Genomic DNA, 23385 nt, shown 5'->3' on the forward strand with positions numbered 1-23385 from the left:
GGAGATGGGATGGGATTCCAGGTAGCACCATTGAATTCCGTACGGGAGGGGTGGGAAGTGAAAACCAATCTTCAACCCCCCTGCTCTCATTGCGCTTAGCATTGCCGCAGCAGCCGCTTCCGTCGCGCTACCAGAGCACCGGATTTTGCCTGATTGCCTCACGCATATGGCCCACTGTGCGTGTGCATCCTGGCTGACGCGAGTCATGGAAATAGGCCGGGATTAACTCTTACCACCTAATCGCCGGGTGATGAAGTCCACGACGCAATCCAGACAGCCCCCAAGATCTTTTGTAAAACACACGTGTACCATATTGATGAATTGGCCAGGTCATGGAGTTTCTGGCCTTGGGTCCTAGAGAGTTGGAAAATTGGGAAGGAGAAGCATAGGTGCATTTGGAGGTGTGAGCTGTCCAGGAGGGGCAATCAATTACATAACGCTCTATCGATAAGGCCAGTTAATTGAACTGGGCATAGACGCGTCGCGACGCGTCTTCCTGCTAATCTTCAACGGCAACCGGACAGCGACGACTCGAATCGGCAGATTCTCACAGCTGCGGGGAGCACGATATAGAAACCCGCCTCAGCTGATCTTAGCCGGAGAGAAAGAAAACGATTTCGTATTCTTCATTTTGATCGTAAAAGAGCGATTGTCGCACAACACCGGCAATCGGCTCAACATCATCTCTCCCAACTCCTGTATTCACCAACTAAGGCGTAGCGTGCCAGCGTGAGTTTGTCTTCGCTAGGTTAAAAGTTCGTAGGACGGCTCAACCTACCAAGGCTTTCAACCCAGACCCATCAATCATTTCTTCCTGGCTGTATTGCGGCTCTGTTTTGTTGCACGATGCGACGAACCACTTCTACTGCTGCCTCCCAAGAGACGGCGCTGGAGCGAGGCAAGGTCGCCTACAATGCGGGGAACCTGACTGTGGCGGTCACGCTCCTCAAAGAGGTGAGTCGAGTAGCAGCAATCCGATCGGTTTTTGCGTCATTCTGTTTCCGAGTGGCTCATCGAATGTTATCTCCTAGGTTGTCAGAGGATGTTGCCCAAACTCGACCGTGACGGACGGGCCCTGCACTTGCAGAGACCTGCTGCGTGCCCTCCAAGAGAGCGATCTCAGGAGCCAGCTGGTCGCGAGATGCAAATGCAAGGCCAAGCTGGACAAGCGCTGCCGGAATCAGGGCCACATGGACGCCCTCAACCTCCTGACTCTGGTCGCCATGAAGAAGAGCAAGGGCAAATCTGCTACCGCTACAAGCCTCGCCGCGGAAATGATTTGGCGCAACCCTAGAGACCCCAGTGTACGTTATTCCCCCTACCCGCACTTGGCCAAGTATGCAGGCAGGTTTTGTCACCAAGGAAGGATTTTGTAATGGCTGACTTGGATATTGGCAACACAGGGGTATCTACGCTTGGGACAGATCCTCCGCAAGGAACAGAAACCGGCTATTGCTTTTAGTGCATACAGTCAGGGCGCCATGTTGGTTGCGGAGAAATATCCCGATCACCCGCGCCTCGAGGTGTTGCGCCAGCAAGCAGACGCTGTCGAGAAGGTGATGCGCAAAGTTGATCCCATACAGGCGCTGCCCCTGGAGTTGATCAACATGATTTTCACCATGTTGGATACGACAGAAATTTGGTGGGTTCCCAACATACCCCAATGCATAACTTTAACTTGGAGCAGAAAAAAGCTAACGACTCTCTACCATTGGTTTACAGCCGCTGCCTGCAAGTCTCCAAGACCTGGAAGGCGAAACTTGAAAGTGCCGACGCGCGAGATGTCTGGCTGCACCAGTCCTATACTCTCAGGCGCTCAAAGCACGGGCTGGCAAGCAAGGTCTTCCATCGCTATATTCAGGCGTATACGTGTGGACGTCTAAGAGGCTTCACCATCAAGGACGAGTCGGGGTTCTTGGCCAAACACTTTGCGCTATTCTCCCGTTGTTGCGGTGAGCTCCAGCACCTCACCTTGAAAGGATCCATCGATCTAGCTGACAGTCTTGCTACCACCGCTATCCCCTATCGGCTCGAGACGTTACACCTCGGTAACCGAGTCCAGTATGGCACCAAGAGTATTGACAAGTTTCTCACCCATTGCTCGAAAACGCTCCGGGACCTGTCTCTTCTGAGCCTCCCTGCCCACGGCATTTGGACACCGTCTTGGCCTGACCTGCCTCTGCTGGAAACTTTGAGGCTTTCAGGCAGCAACGGCACCACGATTCACTTGGTAAGAACATGATACCCAGCTTTACCGACTTTTTTTCTTACGTGTCTCTAGCCCTCAATTGCGAGTCGCACGCCCAACGTTCGAGAACTATGGTTAGATACCATCACCCTTCAAGTGCAGGATTCCGACGTCCCGGAGCTTGGTTTCTGGCCCAAGGTCGAGCGGTTGTATTGTCGCACTGTCGGTCGCAGCCCCATCGACTTGCCTGCCGCGGGCATGCCATTGTTTGGCATCAGCGAGCAGATCACCGAGCTGTTCCTCGATAAAAGCCAGCTGGACATATTCTTCGGGGATACCGGACTCTATGAAGGAAGCTACGACGGGATCCTGGCCAACCTGAAGTCCCTCTCCATCACCAACTGCGCCGGCGGCGGACCCGAGAAGCTGAAGCGGATCATCATACCCTCCCTCGAAAACAGGTCGCTCGAGGAGCTGCAGCTGAACCCGTACCCGCTTCCCTCGCAGCGGTCCCGGGCCGCCCCTCCCACGGGACCCGCGGAACCCAACAACGACCCCTTCGCCTGGCTCCGCAACAAGTGCGTCCAGCACCTGACTGTCGGCGGCCTGAACCTCCGCCACGGCCTCATCGACCTCGACGCCACCCTGACCTCCATCGTCGCCCAGTGCGGCGCCCTGACCTCCCTCGACATCGGGCAGGAGGCCGTCGCGGCCGCCACCCTCGTCGCCTTCATCAAGAAGACCCAGGACCGCGGCGGCGGCGTCCGGAGCGCCGCCCTCTGGCACAACAACCCCGAGCTCCCCACCTACGACCTCCAGGCCTGGGTCCGCGACAAGGACCTCGGCGAGGTGCACAGGCGGGCCTACCCGGGCTCGTCCGACGAGCGGTGGAAGCGCTTGTACGATTGGTGAGAAAAAGAGCAAGAAAAGGAAACAAGAAGTAGGGAGGGGGGAGGCGAGAGAGAGAAGAAGGGACAAAAGACTTATACTGCTTGGAACATGATTGTGTAATAGTAATCGACGAGCAGCTGTATGTCACTAGCAGAAAGAAAATGCTATTCATATACAAAAACAAATGCATGCTTAATAGTTCAATCTCTCGAGTCTATACAGTCAAGTGTTGCTGTTCCACAGGTATTCGTATTTGCTGCCGTGACAGAGACGCATCATTGCTTTCAACTTATTCCATTGAGATGCCATCAAGTATAGTCAATTCCCCATTGTCTCCGATAGTAGTTGCATCAGCAACCAAGTCATCCAAGTGAACAGAGAGCACGAGCGATAAAGTCCATGTGAATATTTGTATGTATGTAATGAAACAGATCTATATATATGTATTGTTTGTTCGTCAAGGGTTGTTTTCGCACCAGTATACAAGATTATATATGTCTGTCGTGAACGTCAATCGAGTCGTCATTTCATTATCGGCCGTTGATCCGGAATCCCCTCTCCATCCATCACACGCGCCGCCGTTACGGGGGGAGAGAACAAAGGAAAAAATAAAACAAAAATAAAACACAGGGTGGTTTGGCCTCCCCATTTCCAAGCCATGCAACACCATCCGTCCGATACTCCTCCAATTGGCTGGTCCCTTTCCACCCGGCCTATTTCCATGCCTAGAAGCAGGAAATCGAGACGAGCGAAAAGGGATCCAAACTCATCATCCCATTTGTTTTCCAATTCCATCCATGTACACCTATCTTACATCACGACCCGATCAGGTGGAGACTCTCCGCCCTTCATCCTCATAGACAGCATGGCACCGTCAATGGGGGCGAGGGAGGACCTCGGTCTCGTTACCGCGCCGGGCTCTCCGCATCAAGGTTTCCTTGGATCAGGCTCTCCAGTTCCCAAGGGTTCAGGGTGCTCCTTCTCCGGGAAGCCGTCTTGCTCGTCCTCCGGGTGGTCCTCCTGGTTCGCTTTCCGATATCAAGCTCCTTGGGCGTCGGCGGCGGCTCCTCTCCATCCGATGCTGCACCAGCATCGTTGAAGGCATTTGCCTTGCTTGCATCAATCTCGATCTTGGGCACGTCCTTCTTGACAGGGTCACCGAGAGAGACGTCCGGGTCCTCGGGAACGGCTTCCTGAGACGGGACAGCAGCTACCGGAGCTTGGTTCTGGCCACCCCGTCCCATGCGCGCAGCCTTCAGCTTGGCGCGTACGCGGGCCGCGTCAGCTTCGCGCTCTGATGCCGCTAGTTTTACAGCGATAGAGGCCATGGTTAGGGGGCTCGGTGGTGGCGGGTTACCGCGTCGGGGAAGTCGCGAGGACGAGGGGGGTGGGTTGGGTGGATTGGACGGGTTGGCTCGCACTGGTGAACGAGTCCGGGCGGTGTTGGCAGTATTGGAAGTATTAGGCGAACGAGATCGCTTGTTCTTGGAGTTTGGTGGCGAACGGGGTCGGGATTTGGTGGTCGTGGTAGACTTGGATCGAGTAAGGGGGGCGGCCGCGGGCTTCCCATCCTTCTTGGTGGAAGCACTGGGTGCAGATGCTGTCCTCTTAGCCGGCTGTACCGCTGCTTTCGATGGCGGGGCGGGCTTTGCAGTTGCATCTGGAGAAGTGGACATATCCGGCTTGGTAGTGGTTTTCTTCTTTTGGGCTGATTTGGGTACCTCTTTCGGCTCAGGCTTAGTTTCTCGATCAGGCGTCGCCGCCCTAGACCCTGCCCTCGACCTCGTACCACTCTTCTTGTTCTGAGCTGATTTGGATGATACTTCTTTTGGCTCTGCTTTGTTCACATCTCGATCAGGCGACGCTGGCCTCGACGCTGGCCTCGACCCCGGCCTTGATCTCGTGCCACTCTTCTTGTTTTGGGTTGATTTGGATGCCGGATTAGGTTCTGGCTTTGATTCTGGCTTTGACTCTTGGTCAGGGGTTGTTTCCCTCGATCCCGGCCTCGACTGGTCGAAGAGCTTGCGGTTCGGTTGCTTCCTGAGCGGCGACTCAATCGAGGTACCGAAGAGAGGGCTGTCGTATGATGCTGTGGAAGATGGTTTGAGATGGTCTTTGGATCGCGGCGGCGACAGCTTAAGGGATGCCTCAGTAGGCTGCGTCCTCGGTCCATGTGCCGGAGGCGCAGGCGGTTCGTCATCAGTGACTGCGCGAATCTCCCATGTCTTCTCCTCCACAATTGTGGTGAAGTCCCCTGGTCGCTTACGGCGCGCGCCATTATCAGACCGCCTGTTCCCCGAAGACGGGGAGTTCTTCAGGGGGCTGAGCTGCGGTGGAGCCGGGAGTGGAGGAGAGTCGATCGTCGTTGCCGTGGAGGCATGGAGAATCTGAATGTTGGGTTCCTCGTCATCAAGGTCATCATCATCGACGTCATCATGGAAAATGCTCGACTGCTCCGACTCCAGGTCCGAACCCTGCTCGTCAACATCACAGCCAGGAGCTGGTACAAGATGCAGAGACTCCGCGGGACTGGGCGATCGCTGTCGCTCGGGTGCTCTGATCACCGAGTTCTGCGAGTCCAGCTCGTCCTCATCGTCATCGTCCTCCTCCTCTTCGTCTTCTTCTTCCTCCTCATCTTCTTCCTGGACACATGATAGCTCCTGGTGTTGTTCTCTGGTGTCGAACCTTGCCTCCGTCTTCCGAACCCGCACAGGGCTCAAGCGTAGACCCATCTGGAGTTCTTCCATGTTGACCGACTTTCCGCTAGCAGCCATGCGCTTGCGCCACCCTTCAATCATGCTAACTGCATCTTTCCAGCGGCTTTCCATCTGTTCCCAGCCTTCGCGTAGTCGGTGGATCTCGACCTCGCGGACCTCAACCTCTTCGATAGGCACAAACGAGGGATTGGTGAGCATTGATCGGAGGTGCATCATAATGCTTTCCAGCTCGTCGGCCAAGTCATCGGCGTTCTTTGGGGGCGGAGCAGCGGTATCACTGCCGCTGGAGTCCGAATTGGCATTGGCTTCTTCGATGCCGCTCATATCCCGTAGTCTCTGGACGGTACGCCTCAGCAGATGGAGCAACGTCGAGTTCTCTTCGCAAAGGCCCTTAGCCAGCTCCGTAAGGAACTCGTTCGTCTCCATTCTCAGGCTATATCCGTCCTCGTCGGTGCCCCCATAAGAAACGCCACTGGGTCTTTCTTCGATCCCCATCTCGTTGACGACAGTAATGCTGACAACATCGCGGTTCTTGTTGCCGCCCCGCACACGTCCAGCGTCTACGACGGCCCTTTTGAGGCTGTCGATCTGGCGGTCTCGCCTGCGCACGTCGTTGGCGCAGGCGGCGCGGTTCTGGGCGACCGTGGCCTTCATCTTGGTCATCTCGTCCTTGAGCTTGAAGACGGAGGATTCGGTGGACTTAAGCTGGAGGCGGAGGGCGCGCTCGGTAGCCTCGGCGCCGTCGAGCTTCCTCTGTGTCTCGGCGAACTTGTCGGCCTGGCGTGCCGCTTCCGCTGCGTTTCGCTGAGCATCCGCCCGTAACGAAAGCAGAGTGGTGCTGAGGGATTCGCGGTGCGCCGCATCACGCTGTATAGAGAGAACAAGATAAGGTTAGCGATCCAATCATGGGCAATTGCACGGGGCAGTAGTAGTGAGACATACATCGCGGCGGAGGATCAGGTCGTTGACAACTCCCATGATGCGCCCCATTGTGTCCTGCAGACCGCCTGGGGCGTCCTCCGGGTCGGCGAAATCGATGTTCTGGCCATCGCGCAGGAGCCCGCGGGACAGGAGCTGGTTGTTGATGTACAGAGAGGCTGTGCGGAGATTGTCAGACTCGATCATGCTGGGCGAGACCTTGCTCGCTTTGAGCCGTGCACACAGTCGGTGAGGGTATTTTCAGTCAGTTGGCGGTGGTGTTTCTCTCTAGGAAGCGGTTGTTGTCGCATGGAGGGACTGCGTCGTATGTTCTGGGGGAAAGGAGACGGTCAAGAAGACAGGGCTCATTTGGAAAGGATCTGTTTTGGGAAGGAAGCAGACGCCACCGATACACGATAAGCCGAGTCGGGAAAGGCAGGGTGGATAAAGGACGTCGTCCTGGTGCTGAATTGGATGCAATAGGCAAGGTAGCAAGCAGGCTGACTACTAGGTATCTTGGGTAGGGGACTACTCGAGCGACGGCAGGGGACTATTGATGTACAAGTATGTAGGTAATCAACGAGCGCGGAGTTGACAGCGGGCGGGTTGCCTCGAGTGTTGATTTTGCAATGGGGCGGCGTGTTGCTAGGCCAACCAGGGTGGGAGAAATCCCAGTATGGAGTAGGTTTTAAAAATGGAATCGGACCCCGACTCCATACCTATCACCGCCATGTGTGCTGTGCTGTTGGGCAGCTGGGCAGCTGGGACACAGGGCAGACACAGGGTTTACCGTTGCGGTCTAGCCCCGTCTTCAGGCCGTGTGGGGTGCTCTGTCCATTTGTCCATCGTTCATCCCTCCCGCCGTCCCATGTCACGCCTGCGCCTCAAGCGTGCCAGGCCGCCTCATCTCTCTTAGTTGGTCTCGGTCGCTGCTAACTACATATTAATCCCCATTTACAAGCGCGTCTTCCGTCGTTCTTCTGATGCTTTTTTATATACCTCCTCCTCGAATCCCTTCATCAGCAATTCTATTTGCGGGTCGGCCACCGGCAGCAAATTGCATCCAAATGCGCCGCAGACACCGGTTGCCCGATCAATAAACTGGAAATTTCACAAACCCCCCAAGTTAGCCTCGGCTCGTATCGCCATTTGAAATCATTACTCAGCTGGGTCGGTCTTCATGTGTTCGTATCTACTTACCCAGGCACTGTTTATGGCGCCGCCCCATAGCATGGTCCCAGGTTTCCTCCAGCACTCGGTCTTGCCCTCGACCAGTAACCCGCCGAGTCCCCAGTTGTATTCTCCTGGAGGGTAGTATCCCACGGCCCATTGGGGGTTCGCCATGGACTCGTTCATCGCCTGTCGGGGACCGCCAGTTAGCTGCGGCTGGAACATGGCGGCCGTTGTCTCTTTCTTGAGCAGCCGCTCGTCGTCGACCAAGAGCGAGTTGAGTATCTCGGTGTAGTCCACCATGCTAGCATAGGCACCTTGCCCACCAAACGCTTCCTGAGCGCCAGGTGCCATAGAGATGGGCTTGCGCGATTGGACAAATTTGCCGGACCGGGTGTCTCGAAACGCCATAGCGCACATGCGGTTGGCCATATCCGGGTGGGCTGCCGGCCAGAATGTGATATCTTTGAGTCCGAGAGGTGACCAGATGTTCTGTTTCATATACTCCTCCAACGAGATGCCGCTGAGTGCCTCGACAACCTTCCCAGCCCACTGTGTCGACCTGTCAGCTTCTGTGTGGTATCATCAGTCCGCAAAGTTACGTACATCCGAAGCCGTTCCATAACACCATGATTCGCCAGGTTCGTACAGGAGTGGATGCCCGAATACTTCTTCGACAGTGGCCCCGGGCTTCCCCAGCAGGCCCTGGTAATTCCTCCATTGTAAGATGTCACTGTTCGCAGACTCGTAGGTGCCCCCAACACTGTGTGTTAGCAGATGATGAAGTGTAATCGGGCCTGACCTCTCCTTCGTGATGGGTGTGCCGTCCTCTTCAAAGCCAGTCAGTATTGGTTGCTTTGCCAGCGCCGGGAGTAAGGGGGCGACATCGTCGTCCAGCTTGATCGCCCCCCGCTCCACGAGTTGCATAACCGCAATACTTGTCATGAGTTTCGTCATGGAGGCCAGGACGAAGACGGTGTCCCGTTTCATGGGCTCGGCCTTGGGCGTAAGCGTACGGTTGCCGAAGACGTTGCTATAATTGACTTTGCCTAAACAAGGTCAATATCTAGAACTTCCAAGACGAATGGATGGGCCGGCTGCCAGTGATTCGGTACCTTTAGCGCAGACAACGGCGCCCAGAACCACCCCATCTGCCACGGCCTTTGCTATTGAATGCTCAAAATTCTCCATGGTGAACGAGTACGCAAGTTGCTATGAAAGAAGTAAATTGTATGTAGTGGTGATAAGAAGTGGCAATACGTCTTAATATTGTTGGGATCAAGTAGATTGTTCACGCCTCGGGTTACCACCCCCTCCAGTGATACAAGATCCGGGGCCCCGCAAGCCGCGGTTAACTCGGTTAGTCATCCATGCCACCCCAGTTTAGGGGTCTGCATCTCGGCCCAGCCACTTCTTCGGCTTCAACCGAGACAAGACATATGATGGATACGGATCATTCCCAGTCGGTGACCTCGCGAGCTTAAGTGTTAATAAACGGCGTGCGGGAGTTCTACTAACAAAAGGTTCTTTCTCCCTTACTCGTTAGTTGTCGCTATCCCCGTTAAGCATTCAGAAGTCAATGGCTCGGAAGATCTACACTTGCTGTATTTCATTCTTATTATTGATATGTGCCGGTCAGGCATCGATCACTTGTATCTACTCGGATTCACTCACATGGTATAGTACAAGCCCCTCAAACCTGATGAATCCATCTTGTTGACTGCTGGTATATCATCGTCTCGGATTGTCTCCAAGACTACCAGCTGCTTTTTTTAAGGGCCGCTAGGCCAAACTCGCTAGAAATCCCATCGCACACGGCCAGGGCTGCTGGCATGATGCTAGATCGTACAATACTCGTCCATCCCCAACCCACATCATATGTGCAATCCCTCAGTCGATCTCGACATCAATGTCCAGATCCAGGGAACCAATGATATCATCATCCACAAGTGGGCGATGGATCTGAGGCATGCCGCCGTTTTCTGTTCCGTTCTGGCTCTGGTTTTGCTGCAGCTTGGCGATATGAGGAGGCAGAGGCCGGTCACCAGTCGCCGAGGCGTTCAGTCGAGGCGTACCATTGGCTGGCGTTGAGGCGCTGCTGGTTCCGGTCTTGACCCTCTCCTCCACCTCGTTGTGATCCAGCAGAAACTTGGGCTGCGTACGCAGTCTCCGAGAGACATCCTCCTGGACTTCCTCGCCCCGCGCAATGCGATTCTCAATGTCTCGCGCTTTGGCCTTCTCCCTGAGCTGCGCCTTCCGCACAGCCTCGGCATTGCGCTTCCGGTTTTCTGCGTTGACCTGAGCAAGTCTGTCTTGCTGGCTGTTGGCTGAAGATATCTTCTTGTTGGTTGTGAGGCTCGTCTTGAAAGCAAGACGGGGGGTCTCGAGCTGGTCAAGCTGTGCTTGCAGTTCTGCTACTCTGTCCATGTCGCCCTTCTCCTTTGCTAACTCTATGTTGTTGACTAGTCGGTTCCGTTCGGCGGGGTTAAACTTGTCGCGGAGGGCACGTTCTCGTTGAAGCTTCTCGTCGAGCTCTGCATCGGTCCAGGAGCGGCCTAGCAGCTTGTTGATGTCATCTATCTTGGCAACCAGAGCAGGCTGCTTGGGCCAAACACCGCCTTCGCTGTTTATGGTCGTCTTGTATCGATTGAACTCGGACTGGTATCGGTCAGATTAATGATAGGGGGGTGGGAAATCCTCGGGGCATACCTCGGTGAAGTTACTTTCTGAGCAGACAATGAAAGGCCACTCGCGCTCCGCCTTGCCGTGAGCTGCGACGATGTATTGGTCGGTTACAAAGGGTTGACCGCTTTTCTTCTCCATCGCATACGGCTTGCCCGTCGTGAATCCTAGGGGATAGAGTTAACATGATTCCGGTAGTTCTTTGGAATGGGTATCAAACGTACGCTTGATGACGGCCATCCTATAGACGTTTCCAGCCCGAGGGTCTCTGCTATCAGGTCCGATAGATATGCGAACGAAGCAGCCAGTAATGGCATCCTCGAACCCAGGGAAGAAACATATCTGACCGAATCGGCTTCGGCTCAGACGAACGCGTTCGATATCACGAAGCTCTGCAGGGGGTGCCTCCTTCTGTTCGGGCGTGTGTGACCTAGAGCGGCGCCTGTCGTCGCGGCTCCATTCGACATCGCTGTCGCCGTCTCTATCGTCATCGGGACTGTCGCGTGAATAGGACGTGTGCTTGTCCTTGTTTCGCTCGCGATCTTCGGCGAGGCGGCGCTGGCGATCGTTCTTCTCTGCCCTGGCGCGTCGGAGGGATTCGATACCAGAACTTGTTTCGCCGACCTTGTTGCCCCCAATCTTCGTGCGCTGCCGTGAGGTTTTGCGATGGGCGTCTTCGAGCTCGGCATCGATCGCTTTGCGCTTCTTGGCTGCCTTCTTGTCGTTGTCGCCAACTAGCTGGCGCAACAACCGGTTTTGCCGTTGACGCTCAATCTCTTGCATGCGCTCGGCCAGGATTGATTCACGCTCGACTTCTCGCAGGGCCATGATGTCCTCTTTCTCCTGCTCGCTGGCGAACATGCCTTCGTGAGGGTATTTGTTCTCCTCGTCGTCAAGCACGGCATTGTTGTTGCCTGCTGGCGAGCCAGCTTCGGAGTCGCTCTCGTCCATGGGTGCACTTTCTTGAGAAGCGACAGACTCTGCGTCGGATGATCTAGGAGGAAGATCTGTTTTAGTAAACGTAGAATTGGGCGACGTGAGAGACATGGTCGCAGTGGTTGCTTTGGTTGAACGTGGAGGTGAGGCGTTCTCCACTGGGGAACTGTGAAGCTGTGGTGGCCCAATGCTTTTGCTCTCGGTGGTTGATTGTTGTCAGATGCCCAATGATTCCACCTGGCCGCGTACTGCGCAGCAGAATCAGAGCAACTGAGGTTGAAAACAAGGCGCGCAGAAACACAATCCGTTACTTGTGATAGAGAAGAACAATCGATGAAACTTACGCTTCGCCTTCCTCTTCATCCGAGTAATCCTGTTTCCGCTTCTTGGTTTTCTTCGCTGGCGCAGCCGTCTTGGACTTGGAATCAGGCGCCTCCTCTGAGCCTGAGCGACTGATGTTCATCTCCTGGTCCGATCCCTCATCCGAGTCCTCATCTCCGCCCACCAGGGCCATAAGCTGATCGTCAAGGTTGTCGCTCATTGTGGCGGTTGTCGTCCGTGTCTTTCTCGATACTCGTTTCGATTCCGATTTCGATTTCGCCCCCGGCCGATAGCTGAATAGCAAACGCGCTTGTGATGAAGAGCGCAAGCAAGTTGGAGGAACCCGATCCTTATAGAAGAATGCAATTCTTTTCTATACTAATCTAGACGCGATCTTGGTGGCGGTTGAGGAACAGAGCTAAAATATGTATGAGAAAGGCGTGGCCGACGCGAGACTCCTTTCTTTCCAGGGAAACTCAGCAGCATCGGCTGCAGTTTATTGGAAACCTCAGCCTCAGCTCATTGGTTGGTGGGTATCCTTGGCGTATCCGCTAGAATTCGATTGACCGCTTCTGCCTGCTTACAGACATGATAGACCCATAGTATGCCGTAATCCAGTCCGATTATGCTTCAACAGGGGTATATGAGACTACTCGGTCATCACCCATATGTCCGAGTCATCACGGGATGCAGTGGCGGCTAAGCAGCCGCAATAATGTGAGTCTTGGAATTGATGAATGGTTTCAGCATAGCCAACTTATAGCAAATATTTCCTGAGATCATTCTTTTCGAGTCTTTTCTAACCTCTGAGAGCCTACTCACTCCTATATCTGCATATTTGGAGCAGTACCTACTTGTATGTAGGCGGCGCGGTCCAGCCTATCGATAAGGACGCTTACAACCGTCTAGCTTAGTGGCAAGACCCCTGTCGCATTGAGCGCATCATAAATCGAAATAGCTTCTCAATCGTTCGATAAACTGGCTCACCTCGGAGTCCAAGGAAACATTGCGAGAAAGGAGAAAAGGTGAATAACACACCAATTGGCCATGCTGTCTTCGAAGTCATTGATGCGCTCTCTGCGCCGGAGCGGACAACTTCCTGTTCACGACTTTCTGGCACCCGCCCTCTTCGCCCCGAACCGGCGTTGCATCTCCACGACGACCCCGAAGAGCAACGCATCTGTCGCCCCTCCGAGTCAAGATGGCCCCGCCGCCGCCGCCGCCCCGAAGCCAAAACAGAAGCCTCTGACCAAGGAGCAGCGCGAGTTCCTGTCCTCGGCTGTAAGCAAACCTCACTAATCACCTCGCAATGTTTCGTTTATCCGTGGGGGCCAGGAAGAAAAATGTGAGGACGGAGGAATCATCTTTCGCTAACGCAAAGGGCACCCCCACGCCCGGCCGACCACAGCTCCGAGTCAACCAAGCCGGCGAACTGGCCGCGACGCTCATTTACACGGCCCAGAAGCCGCCGCTGGTGAACGCGCACCCGCACCTGCGCCCGCTGATGTCGCACATGTACGAGCAGGAGGCGGGCCACCTGCGGACCTTCAACGCGCTGCTGGCGAAGCACCGCGTGCGGCCGACGGCGCTGTACCCGGTGTGGTCGGTGCTGGCGAGCGGGCTGGGCTGGGGCACGGCGGTGCTGGGGCGGGAGGCGGCCATGGCGTGCACCGAGGCGGTCGAGACGGAGATCGGGACGCACTACAACTCGCAGATCCGGTCGCTGCTCGAGATGTTCGAGGGCTGGGAGGCCGACGGTTACGACGTCGGCCCCGAGCTCCGCGACCTCGTCGGCACCCTCCGCCGCATCCGCGACGAGGAGCTCGAGCACCTCGACCACGCCCTCGAGAACGACGCCAAGCAGGCCAAGCCCTACTGGCTGCTCACCAGCGTCATCCAGGCCGGCTGCCGCGGCGCCATCTGGGCCAGCGAGCGGGTTTAGATTGGAGCGTCCGTGGACACTGGGTACCCATTCTAGAGGATCTTGTAAAAACAATGTATATCATCACAACCTGAGAAAAGGGCACATGTCTTCAGGCCGACTGATTCCTGGATTAACCCTAACCGAACCAAACATGCTGTGCAACACCATAACAAGATGTGTGCGCAAAGTGTACGTGGTCTTCTTCATGTACGATTACTGGTTTTATAAACATGGCATATGAGTTATTTGATCAATAAACCTGAGTTGATTCTGGTGCTTTATTCTGGCCAACATACTCTATCATCGTACTTTTTACTTAAACGATAGTCTGTCTGGCCAGTAGAGCATTGACAACAGAGTGGTACAGCAGCTGTCATACAATGGTTGGTTCCGCCAATGTGCCAAAGATGGATTTGGTGCTTGTGCATGTAAAAGTCAGGGCCACAGACATGTTCGAGAGGCAACACAGTAAAATGTTTCACACTACTTCAACAAATTGCTCATATTATCTAAATACAGTGTTCCTCGCGGGATCAAGGTTAACAGCCGTATTGCCACTTTCTCCCCGAAAGTAATTACTTCATATAAAGTTCCAATCAATCATAACGGGCATCTAATTCATCCATCCATCCTCGCACAACAACGCCGGGCCAAGCCAACAAACGTTTGATCAGACCCAATGCCCAACCATTAGCCCAGGGGTATCCAGTGATTTCCCAAATAGGGGTCGGTCCGGAGAACCCTATCGCTACCAATAAATAAATGCACATTATTTACTACCATTAGGCCATAAGAAGGCTTTCCAGTCGTTTTCCTTCCAGCCGTGAGTCGCCGAAAGGGGTGTCAACAAGCTGAGAGCTTTAGACACCAACCTGAGACATGCTGGGGCCTCGGTGGGAACCGCCACCCATACTGCGGAAGGCCTTGAAGGAGAAGAAGAGGGAAGCAATGAAGCAGGCGAAGAGGAACCACAGGAAGACGTCGCTGGCCTGGATTTCCCTGCAACGCTTTGTGTTGTCCGAGGAACCATATGCGATGTAGTCTCCGGCTCTACCGCCCTGCACGAAGAGATCATCATAATTAGTTTCGAGGGACCGCGAGTGCTGCTTGTGGACGAATGGGCTACTTACAATGTGCGAGCAGTTGGGAGCACCGAGCCGCGCGGCGAGCACGACGGCGGTGATGAAGGTAAACAGCGTCGCGAGTGCGTCCAGCACCATCATGACGAGGGGCATCGCCAAAGATGTGACGAACGATGCGACCAGGCCGTAGAGCAGTGCAAGCCAGGACAGTACGGCCGTGAACATGGCCAGGTTGACGGACCCCATGGGGCCATTGTGGTTGTGGGCAATAACATTGCCGATGAGGGCAGTCAGGAGCAGAGTCCAGAGGAACTGGAAGCCACGGATTGCGCTGTTGACGAGCTCCATTTCGGCGAGTGTGTTGCTGAAGTGCTTCGGGTATCGAGGTGATGTGTAAAATGCGTAATGTCCTTCGTTGTCGAGGTGGACGAAGAAAGAGCTGACAGTGGGTCTCGAGAGCTTGCGCCTTAACTTATATCGACAGTGGAGCTGGTGTGTGAATGCGATTGTTGCGAGTTTACGATAATGGGGGACAAAGAGACTCGAAACAGACAGGATACTTGTGATAGGTTGAGAAGGTGTAAAAGAGGAAGGGAGGGGGAGGAAGACTGGATAAAGGATGTTCAGTTGGTTGGCATACGGTACGTCGGGGTATGGGACAATGGGATTTTCGATTGATCAGACAACGGGGATTTCAAAATTAATTGGGCTCTTAAGACAAAGTCGAGCGGGCGTCCCTGCAGTTGTCTGCCCAAAGCCAATCGATGATGCCGGTGATTAACTGCTGATCGCAGCTCGGCAGCCAATGACGTGACTGAGCGCTAGAACGACAAGTTGGGACGTAAGAACTCCACTCGCGCCCCTCGAGATCTCTGATGAATAATCGGTGATGCAGACAGATTCAGATTGGGGAGTAGGGCTTGGTTCCTCAATTGACCAAGGTCGCTTGCGATCAACAGATTCTCTATTTACTACCGTATACTGCATTGCCTACAGACCGAACCCAGTAACTCGGTAACACAATTGTTGTTGATATTTCAATGTTTTCCTCGTTCAGTCCGCCTTCTACCATGTCAGGTACGCGCGTTGGTCCGAAGGTGGTGTGTTCTCGAGGTCTTGTTCGTCTTGTTATTGCGTGGTTGACGGGCCAAAAGCATCCCAATGATGCCGACATCCCTGCCAACTCTATTGTATGGGCTCCGCACACAAGCCCTTGATTCGCCAGAAGCATCTCCAAAAGCTCTGGCCCTGCCCGCAGTTCTGCCCGCAGTACCGAAGACCCCTGCTGCCCTGCGAATCAAGAGCCCACCTGCATGCGGACAGTGCAGCAGCATGCGGCGCCCCGGCAGATCCATCCATCCATCCACAGCTGCAGGGCTGCCCATCTGACTCCAGGAAACATGAAACGTTCATACTTGTAGCAACGCGCAAAGAACGGCTTCGAGCCTATCACAATCAGCCGACAGCTTCAACTACATCGGCGCTTGTTTGAAAATGCATACATATATTCCCTGCGCATTGGCTCTCGTTTCAACGAAGTCGGAGATGCCTCTTGACTTCAGTTCCTGGAGTGTCTTATGTTGAGCTCATCGTCGGAGCTGGTGGCCGTGCTAAGAAAGCCACAGCTTACGTATTGATCATGACATCAAGCCCAGCGCGTGCCAAATCAAGTAAAAATACATGTCTCCGGACAGAAACTCCGGGTGCTGTTAAGGCCAGTGACGAGGGAGATACGAACTACCTTTCACACAATGATGCGACTTGTCTAGTTGGGGCACGCTATCCCAACGGCTAACGGACAGGTAGGAGAATTCGGAGTGGTCGGATCATGCGTTCGTGCTAGGAAGTAGGAGCATGTGTGTAAGTGTTTATCAAATACTTGTTGAAATCGGTGTCTAACGCTGTTGTCGGGTTTGACACGTGCCCCGGTGAAACCTACAGTAGGGACCAATGGGACAAGTAGTCATATACGGATATCCGGGTGATGACGATCTTGGCGTTGGCTTACACACCTCAATCCTCGTAGTCCCAGCTCCATGGCCATGGGCTGGCTACGCAACTTATTAATTTCCTGTCTGTCACGTGAAATTATTCTATATAGTGTAGATGTTCACCAACTATATATGATCTAGGTTATTTGGTAGGCAAGCTCCATACCGTAGAGAAATCCCAAGCCGCTTTGGCAAAACACTGAAGTTGATGGACTTTAAACGACCGCTCTGTCCGACAATTGCTTCCGATTTACGCATCACTGGACAACTGCAAGCAGTGCTTTCTGCTAGACATTCAACTCTAAGCACGACATCATGTATTCTTGTCATGTAAAAATAGGCTTGTCTATAAGGCAACAAAGTGCCAGCAGCTTGCTTATAAGATACGGAATAGAGTTATAATGCACCCAATCATGAGAACGCATCGGCGTCGAGAACAAGCGCACGCATCAGGTCTCTAGTATCAATACTGACTGTTCACGCGAGATGATGACCAAGCCTCTAACAGCTCGGCTCGGCTCCTTGATTGTATTCTACTTGGTAATCAATGAATGTCCAGTAGCTAGATGCCGATGCATTTCTGCATGCGGGTCAGGGTGGGGGGCGTGCTGGCGATGACCGGGCTGGGCTTGATGTCGCCGGTCAGGAGGCGCGGCTCCGTCTCAATTTTCTTGTCGAGCATGTCGATGTTGCCGATGCACCAGGTCAGACGGTCGTCATGTTGCTTGCGGATGTTCTGTAGGAACATGGTGGTGACGGTGATTTGCCATATTCTACGAAGCCATTCGTGTTCCAAATGCCAAACGAGGGCATTTGCTCCTTCTTAAAATGAGAAAAGATGTTTTCGCCGTTACATACCTATCTTTATTCTGTTCTATCGCTTAAAAACTTGCTATCGAGATCAGCCTGGTTAATAGGCCGAGAGTTCATAGGGGAACGCTCGCTTTAGAGTCATATATAAGTCTTTGGAACAAACGAGATCAGCTTACAGGTCTGCAAATATTGCTCGTTTGGCTTATACTTGACTGGACAAGATCGCAGGACGAGCAAACGAGTAAAACAGCATCTTTTCGATACCTGAAGAGCAATTCTTTTTCGCTAGTGTAAGGGCTAGGTATCACCACGTAGAAACTCTCATCTGGTCACAAGAAAAGGTGTCGCCCTACGGGCAAACTCATTCCGGACTCTGTTTCGGCTGGTCGTACTTATCCAATATTTGCTTCCAAAGCGACATGGCATAATTTGGAGGAACGTGATACTAAATTCCCATTACGAACATCAAAAGAAGGGCAGGGAGACCATCGTGGTATTAGTGTTGAGGGAAGGACGAGCTGTGGGCATTTCTTGCTAGCATATAGCGCAGGACGAGCTAGCCAACGCATCAACGGGATTACATCACCAACCACTCCTAGCATTGTCATAGGACGAAGGCACGCGAAACACCACTTACGATTATGGCAAATGCATTGGAAACTGGAAACAAGATCTCCCGGTTCCTGGACAAACTTCTTTAGCATCGCTCATGTCTGTATGCTTGGGGAGGGAGCCCAACCCTACTAACTGGATCGCATGCCATTGGTTTCATCTCGGCCATTGAAGAGAGAAACATCGGGCATCATGTTTTGGAAGGCGTCGTCACCGTAATACCATGTTCAATGCCTGTTTCATGACCTTAGCGAAGCGAGATTCCTCGGGGAGGACAGCTACAGAAAGCACGAGAGAGAGAGAAAGTTTGGGTGGGTTCCTGTCCGACTGCCCTCCAGTCTGCTGCTACCTGTGCTCTAAGTTGAAGCCTCCTTGGGGAACCGTTTTACATGTATGCAGCAGCACCTGGCAGGCTCATTTGGACGTTGGCAGAGTGGAGAGCGCCTAGGTCCATGGAGAGAGGTGTGGGCCGCAGTTTCATGGAAACAAGCTTTCAGCTCCCCGGGTTTGGTAGCCTTGGCACGGCATGTTTGGTCCAAATGAGGCCATGGGTGTCACCCTCATTCGGCAACTGAGGTTCCACCTGTGATCGACAATCCAAGCTCAGCGCGGCTCCTTCATCTTCATGCCACTTACCAGGAACACGCGATGCAGCAACACCAGGTTGGCACAAGGTAACTCCAGTAGGCACCATCACTCCAGCCCTGCTTTCTAGTGCAACAGAGTCAAACATCTAGGAGCACCTAGGGAACATCGGGTGTGCTTTCCCACAACCCATGCATGCGTCCTGTTTGCAATGCCCACTTCTGGGTATCAATGCGGAAGACAGCCCCTCAATGCCGACTGGCCGACTGGGACTGAACTGGGGCAGAGCATCTTTCGATATCGGCCTATGACTGGGGCAGACGATAGATCGACCTGCCTCGAGGGGTCCACTTGCCACTTTCCCCTTGCGAATGATACCAGGGGAAGCGCCAAGACCGGGGTGTTTCCCTGATATCTACCCGCACTCTCAACTTCTCAACTGCCTAGAGGCCCGTTCCTGCTATACGTGTGCAGGAGCAAACAACTAGGCAGACGAAAATGACGTCCACTGAGGTGCCCTTCACTCAATGCTTTGCTGCCACTTCTCTATGCGGATGATAACTAATCTCCAAATCTGAAGCAGCTATTGCTTCCTGCATATGGTCCACCTACAACAGCCCATATGTACAGCACGCCTGGTACATGGGTGCTGCCTGGGTTAAGTAGGTAGGCACGAGGCTGGCGGGCATGGATGACAAGCAAAAGTCATAAGATATTACCGCCCATGACATCGATGCGTAACAGATATCCAAGGTCGCTGGTGGAACTGACCTTGCCGAGACAACATGAACTGAGCCCAAGCGAAAGCAGGTAGGTACACTGATTACATGCTACCTATCTACATGCCTTTATACTGCCTGTATAGCTTCATACTAATTACAATATCAGATCTGTTCTATCGTAATTCTTCCGATATTAAACCTATTTTGTCGTGATTCTTCCGCAAATTAAACCTATTCTTACCTTATTCTTCGATCATCTAAATAAAAACAATAAAAAAATCTATTATAAACTCAGGTAGTTATACAGGTAGGGTAAACAGCCAGAGTAGGCACGGGATCCGGCCATCAAAATAGGTAGGCAGCTTGATGCCAGAAGTAGCACCCACCAGACAGTAGGGACGTAGGAGCGCGGGGGCAACTGCCTCGGGATGTGTCACTTCCAATTCCTACCCGTTTCCAGTCATAATGTTTGATGGAAGGCATGAGTAGGTACGTACCTTAGGAGGTAGGCACATGCATGATTACCTAGGTAGATGTGCGTTTGCTGTCCACCCGACTTCTATTGATCAATATATAAGTCGGCTCCTTTCCTCCAACTTCCACCCATTCTCCATCTTCCCTCATTTGAACCATTTTCTATTTACAGTACTTTATACACCACACACAGTCACCATGGATGCCATTTTCTCCTCTCAGAAGAACCTCATTCAATCGATGGGACTGAGCAAGGTCCGCGTCATTCGCAACCCCAACTACCAGAGCCATGGCACCAAGTCCTACGTCTACCTGCTGAACCGATTCGGGTTCGAGCCGACCAAGCCTGGCCCCTACCGTCACGTCATGCGAACACATGGCCTTGCCGCTGTCAAGCGCGCTCTCGGTGGCCGGGTCCGACAGGACCGTGTTCTCGTCAAGCAGACCGGCGGTGATTCCAACCATGGCGAGGTTACTGCAGACGACCAGCAGAACGACTCCATGTAGGTCACATCACCACTGTCCCTTTTCAAGCTATCCCTCCGTCACTACTGTCCTTTTTCAAGCTATCCCTCCGTCACCACTGTCCTCATCGTCCTCACTACCCCAGACCAATGTCCTCCTTCAAGCTATCCTAGTCATTATTGCATTATCCCACTGCCTTTATTCCAGCTACCCCAGTGCCGTTATTCCAGCTACCCCAGTGTCGTTATTCCATTATCACACTGCCGTTATTCCACTACCCAGCCGTGTCTATTCTTTTGTTGCCACCTACCCACCGTCACAATTCCGCTGTTGCCATTTGACAGACTGGCTGACACTGTACAATAGGTATCTCTGCCCAGTGGAGATCGGCACACCACCTCAGAAGTTCATGCTGGACTTCGACACTGGCTCGGCTGATCTTTGGATCTTTTCCACCGAGCAAGGCAGCACCACCAAGGGCCACAACGTCTTCGACCCCAAGAAGTCCGGAACCTTCAAGAGCCTTCCTGATCGATCCTGGAAGATCTCCTACGGCGACGGATCCAGCGCCTCTGGAGATTGTGGCACTGACACGGTGATCATTGGCGGCCTCAAGATCCAGAAACAGGTCATCGAGCTGGCCAAACAGATGTCACCCCAATTCGCCAAGGGAACCGGTGATGGACTCCTTGGATTGGCATTTGACAAGATCAACACTGTCACTGACAACAGCGGCACCGCTGAGCCCGCAGCCACTCCAGTCGAGAACATGATCACCCAGCACGATATTCCCAAGGAATCTGAGCTATTTACTTCAGCCTTCTACAGCGACCGCGATGGCAAGGACTCCTTCTATACCTTCGGCTATATCGATCAGGAACTGGTTCAAGGTCAGCAAATTCACTGGACCCCGATCGACAACTCCCAAGGCTTCTGGCAATTCCCTTCAGCAAGCTTCTCCATCAACGGCCAGTCAACAGAACAGAGTGGAAACCTCGCCATTGCAGATACCGGCACCACCCTTGCCCTGATGTCTGATGCAGCATGTAAGGCGCTGTACGACCAGATTCCCGGCGCCACATACGACGAGCAGAACCAGGGCTACGTCTTCCCCCTCAGCACATCAGCCGACGATCTCCCCGAGTTCAGTATCGACATTGGCGGAAAGTCCTTCGTGATCCAGAAGGAGGACCTCGCATTCGCGCCTGCCGATGACCAAAATTGGTACGGCGGAGTCCAGTCTCGAGGAGACATGACCTTTGACATCCTTGGAGATGTCTTCCTCAAGAGCGTGTACGCCATCTGGGACCAAGGCAACAAGCGATTCGGTGTGGTTCCCAAGATCGAAAAGACCCAGAACCTGACGCCCCCTGCTGGAAATAGTGTCGGTGGTGGTGAGAAGGTGACCAGCGTTGACATGGTTGCAGCTTAAAGTGGATTGCTGGATGGGCTGGAATGAACGACCAATGGGATAACCGACTGTAACCTACCTACCTCCTAGAAACAGAATAACTACCTCCTTGTGACTCCGTATATTTCCTGACTGAATCCGGTGTATACATAATTCGTGACACTGAATCCACTGTCATCAACTGACCCGTCACCACGCATCCACCTGCAGTTATTCTGTTTACTCGGTTGCCACCCATCTACTTCCAGTTATTCCGTTTATTCTATTGGCACACATCCACTTCCGACTATTACGTTTAGTATGTTGCCCCAAATCCACTTCCGCTTATCTTTTGCCGGGCAACTCGACGACTACCTCGCTGCTGGATCACCGACCAGGCAGGACATTGGCCGGTCAAGTGAACCACTGGTATTGTTTGATCGTGAGTGTTCTTGTTGGTTGGAATATTCCCCTGGAAGATGCAAACTGCGATGCTACTGGTTAGAGAAAGCCTGACAGTTGTACGAACAACAGTGTCTTATATGTCACATGTGTAAATTTATCAAATCTATACGAAGCCTCGCTAGCGCTTGAGTTGAACGATCCAATACATTGAAATCTCCGAGTTTCCCTTCCACAGCTCTCCACGATTCAAATCCGACGTCGACGGGACCGGAGGCCAGCGATTATGGGACAAGGGAGCCAAAGAGAAGGCTCCCGGGGTTTGGTTGGGCATGAATTTATGTGTCAAAAGACGAAGACAGGAAAGACGCCAATTCTTATTCCCTCTCCTGCCTTTCTCCTTCTCATCTCTCCCCGTGTGTGTCTCCTTGTGCGAATGCTCGTGTGCGTATCAAGCATGGAAGCGTTTGTACGAGTCGGTAGGCTTGAGAAGGAGCTGGATAGACATGCCCAGGGGCGTCATGAGGAGGAGGCAAAGACCCAGCCAGATTTCCGCCATTGTGTCTTCTTGAACTGTGTTGACTTGACTTGTATCGTGTGGGCTCTTGGGGGGTCCGTAAATGGGCGAGATGGACAACGCCCCCTCCTCAGGAGTGACCTCTCCTAGTAGAATGGGGTGTAATTCACATTTCGTACGGAGCGACGACAGAAGCGGAGAAAAGGTAGCTACTCGGATGCGTGTTTATAGGTTATTGACAGCAAAGTCGAACAGAAGAGAGGTAGGCCTTGAAGTATGTAGTGGTCAAAAGGATGCAAATCCAGCATGAAAGATGCACGGCTGGGTCTTTGGGGAGGAAAAATTGGCCTATATAAGATACGAATAAGGGCGCAACAGGGTCAGGTGTAACAGCATAGATACGACTAGCTAGTTGGGCAGGCATTTCAACAAGCCTGTCCCCTGTTTTCCCATCCACCTACCTATCTCGAGAAAACAAAAATCCCTCGTATCCTTCTGTTCAACTGCGTTGGACTGGCTGATCGGTCGCCCTGTAGCGCAAGAAATGACGTGCACTGATGATCTTCACCTTCCTGCCACCTGGTG

General features: G+C 53.3%; 8 protein-coding genes across 8 annotated transcripts; 3 read left to right on the forward strand and 5 right to left on the reverse strand.

Annotated features, from left to right (window-relative positions):
- Positions 1–846: 846 nt before the first annotated feature.
- Positions 847–3100, forward strand: PG985_003059 (F-box/TPR repeat protein pof3; the record flags this gene model as incomplete). The annotated part of the gene is made up of 5 exons (XM_066822828.1): positions 847–954; positions 1032–1304; positions 1404–1642; positions 1723–2230; positions 2282–3100. 5 exons carry the CDS (start codon positions 847–849, stop codon positions 3098–3100), a joined length of 1947 nt encoding a protein of 648 aa, XP_066690260.1.
- Positions 3101–3984: 884 nt separating this feature from the next.
- Positions 3985–6921, reverse strand: PG985_003060 (nima interactive protein; the record flags this gene model as incomplete). The annotated part of the gene is made up of 2 exons (XM_066822829.1): positions 3985–6663; positions 6739–6921. 2 exons carry the CDS (start codon positions 6919–6921, stop codon positions 3985–3987), a joined length of 2862 nt encoding a protein of 953 aa, XP_066690261.1.
- A 951-nt stretch (positions 6922–7872) lies between these two features.
- PG985_003061 (beta-lactamase family protein) lies at positions 7873–9075 on the reverse strand (the record flags this gene model as incomplete). Its single annotated transcript, XM_066822830.1, has 3 exons — positions 7873–8436; positions 8491–8933; positions 9000–9075. 3 exons carry the CDS (start codon positions 9073–9075, stop codon positions 7873–7875), a joined length of 1083 nt encoding a protein of 360 aa, XP_066690262.1.
- Positions 9076–9774: 699 nt separating this feature from the next.
- On the reverse strand, positions 9775–12043 carry PG985_003062 (RNA polymerase-associated protein; the record flags this gene model as incomplete). Its single annotated transcript, XM_066822831.1, has 4 exons — positions 9775–10542; positions 10594–10733; positions 10791–11560; positions 11847–12043. 4 exons carry the CDS (start codon positions 12041–12043, stop codon positions 9775–9777), a joined length of 1875 nt encoding a protein of 624 aa, XP_066690263.1.
- An 827-nt stretch (positions 12044–12870) lies between these two features.
- PG985_003063 (Ubiquinone biosynthesis protein COQ7) lies at positions 12871–13765 on the forward strand (the record flags this gene model as incomplete). Its single annotated transcript, XM_066822832.1, has 2 exons — positions 12871–13104; positions 13232–13765. 2 exons carry the CDS (start codon positions 12871–12873, stop codon positions 13763–13765), a joined length of 768 nt encoding a protein of 255 aa, XP_066690264.1.
- An 842-nt stretch (positions 13766–14607) lies between these two features.
- On the reverse strand, positions 14608–15177 carry PG985_003064 (Non-classical export protein 2; the record flags this gene model as incomplete). Its single annotated transcript, XM_066822833.1, has 1 exon — positions 14608–15177. The coding sequence occupies one exon, from the start codon at positions 15175–15177 to the stop codon at positions 14608–14610; it is 570 nt and encodes a 189-aa protein (XP_066690265.1).
- A 2205-nt stretch (positions 15178–17382) lies between these two features.
- On the reverse strand, positions 17383–17568 carry PG985_003065 (uncharacterized protein; the record flags this gene model as incomplete). The annotated part of the gene is made up of 1 exon (XM_066822834.1): positions 17383–17568. The coding sequence occupies one exon, from the start codon at positions 17566–17568 to the stop codon at positions 17383–17385; it is 186 nt and encodes a 61-aa protein (XP_066690266.1).
- A 2656-nt stretch (positions 17569–20224) lies between these two features.
- Positions 20225–21923, forward strand: PG985_003066 (acid protease; the record flags this gene model as incomplete). The annotated part of the gene is made up of 2 exons (XM_066822835.1): positions 20225–20529; positions 20858–21923. The coding sequence occupies 2 exons, from the start codon at positions 20225–20227 to the stop codon at positions 21921–21923; spliced, it is 1371 nt and encodes a 456-aa protein (XP_066690267.1).
- Positions 21924–23385: the final 1462 nt, after the last annotated feature.

This window comes from Apiospora marii (genome assembly GCF_038362585.1).
Source record: "Apiospora marii strain CBS 49790 chromosome Unknown utg000002l_segment0_segment0, whole genome shotgun sequence".
NCBI classification, from domain to species: Eukaryota; Fungi; Ascomycota; class Sordariomycetes; order Amphisphaeriales; family Apiosporaceae; genus Apiospora; species Apiospora marii.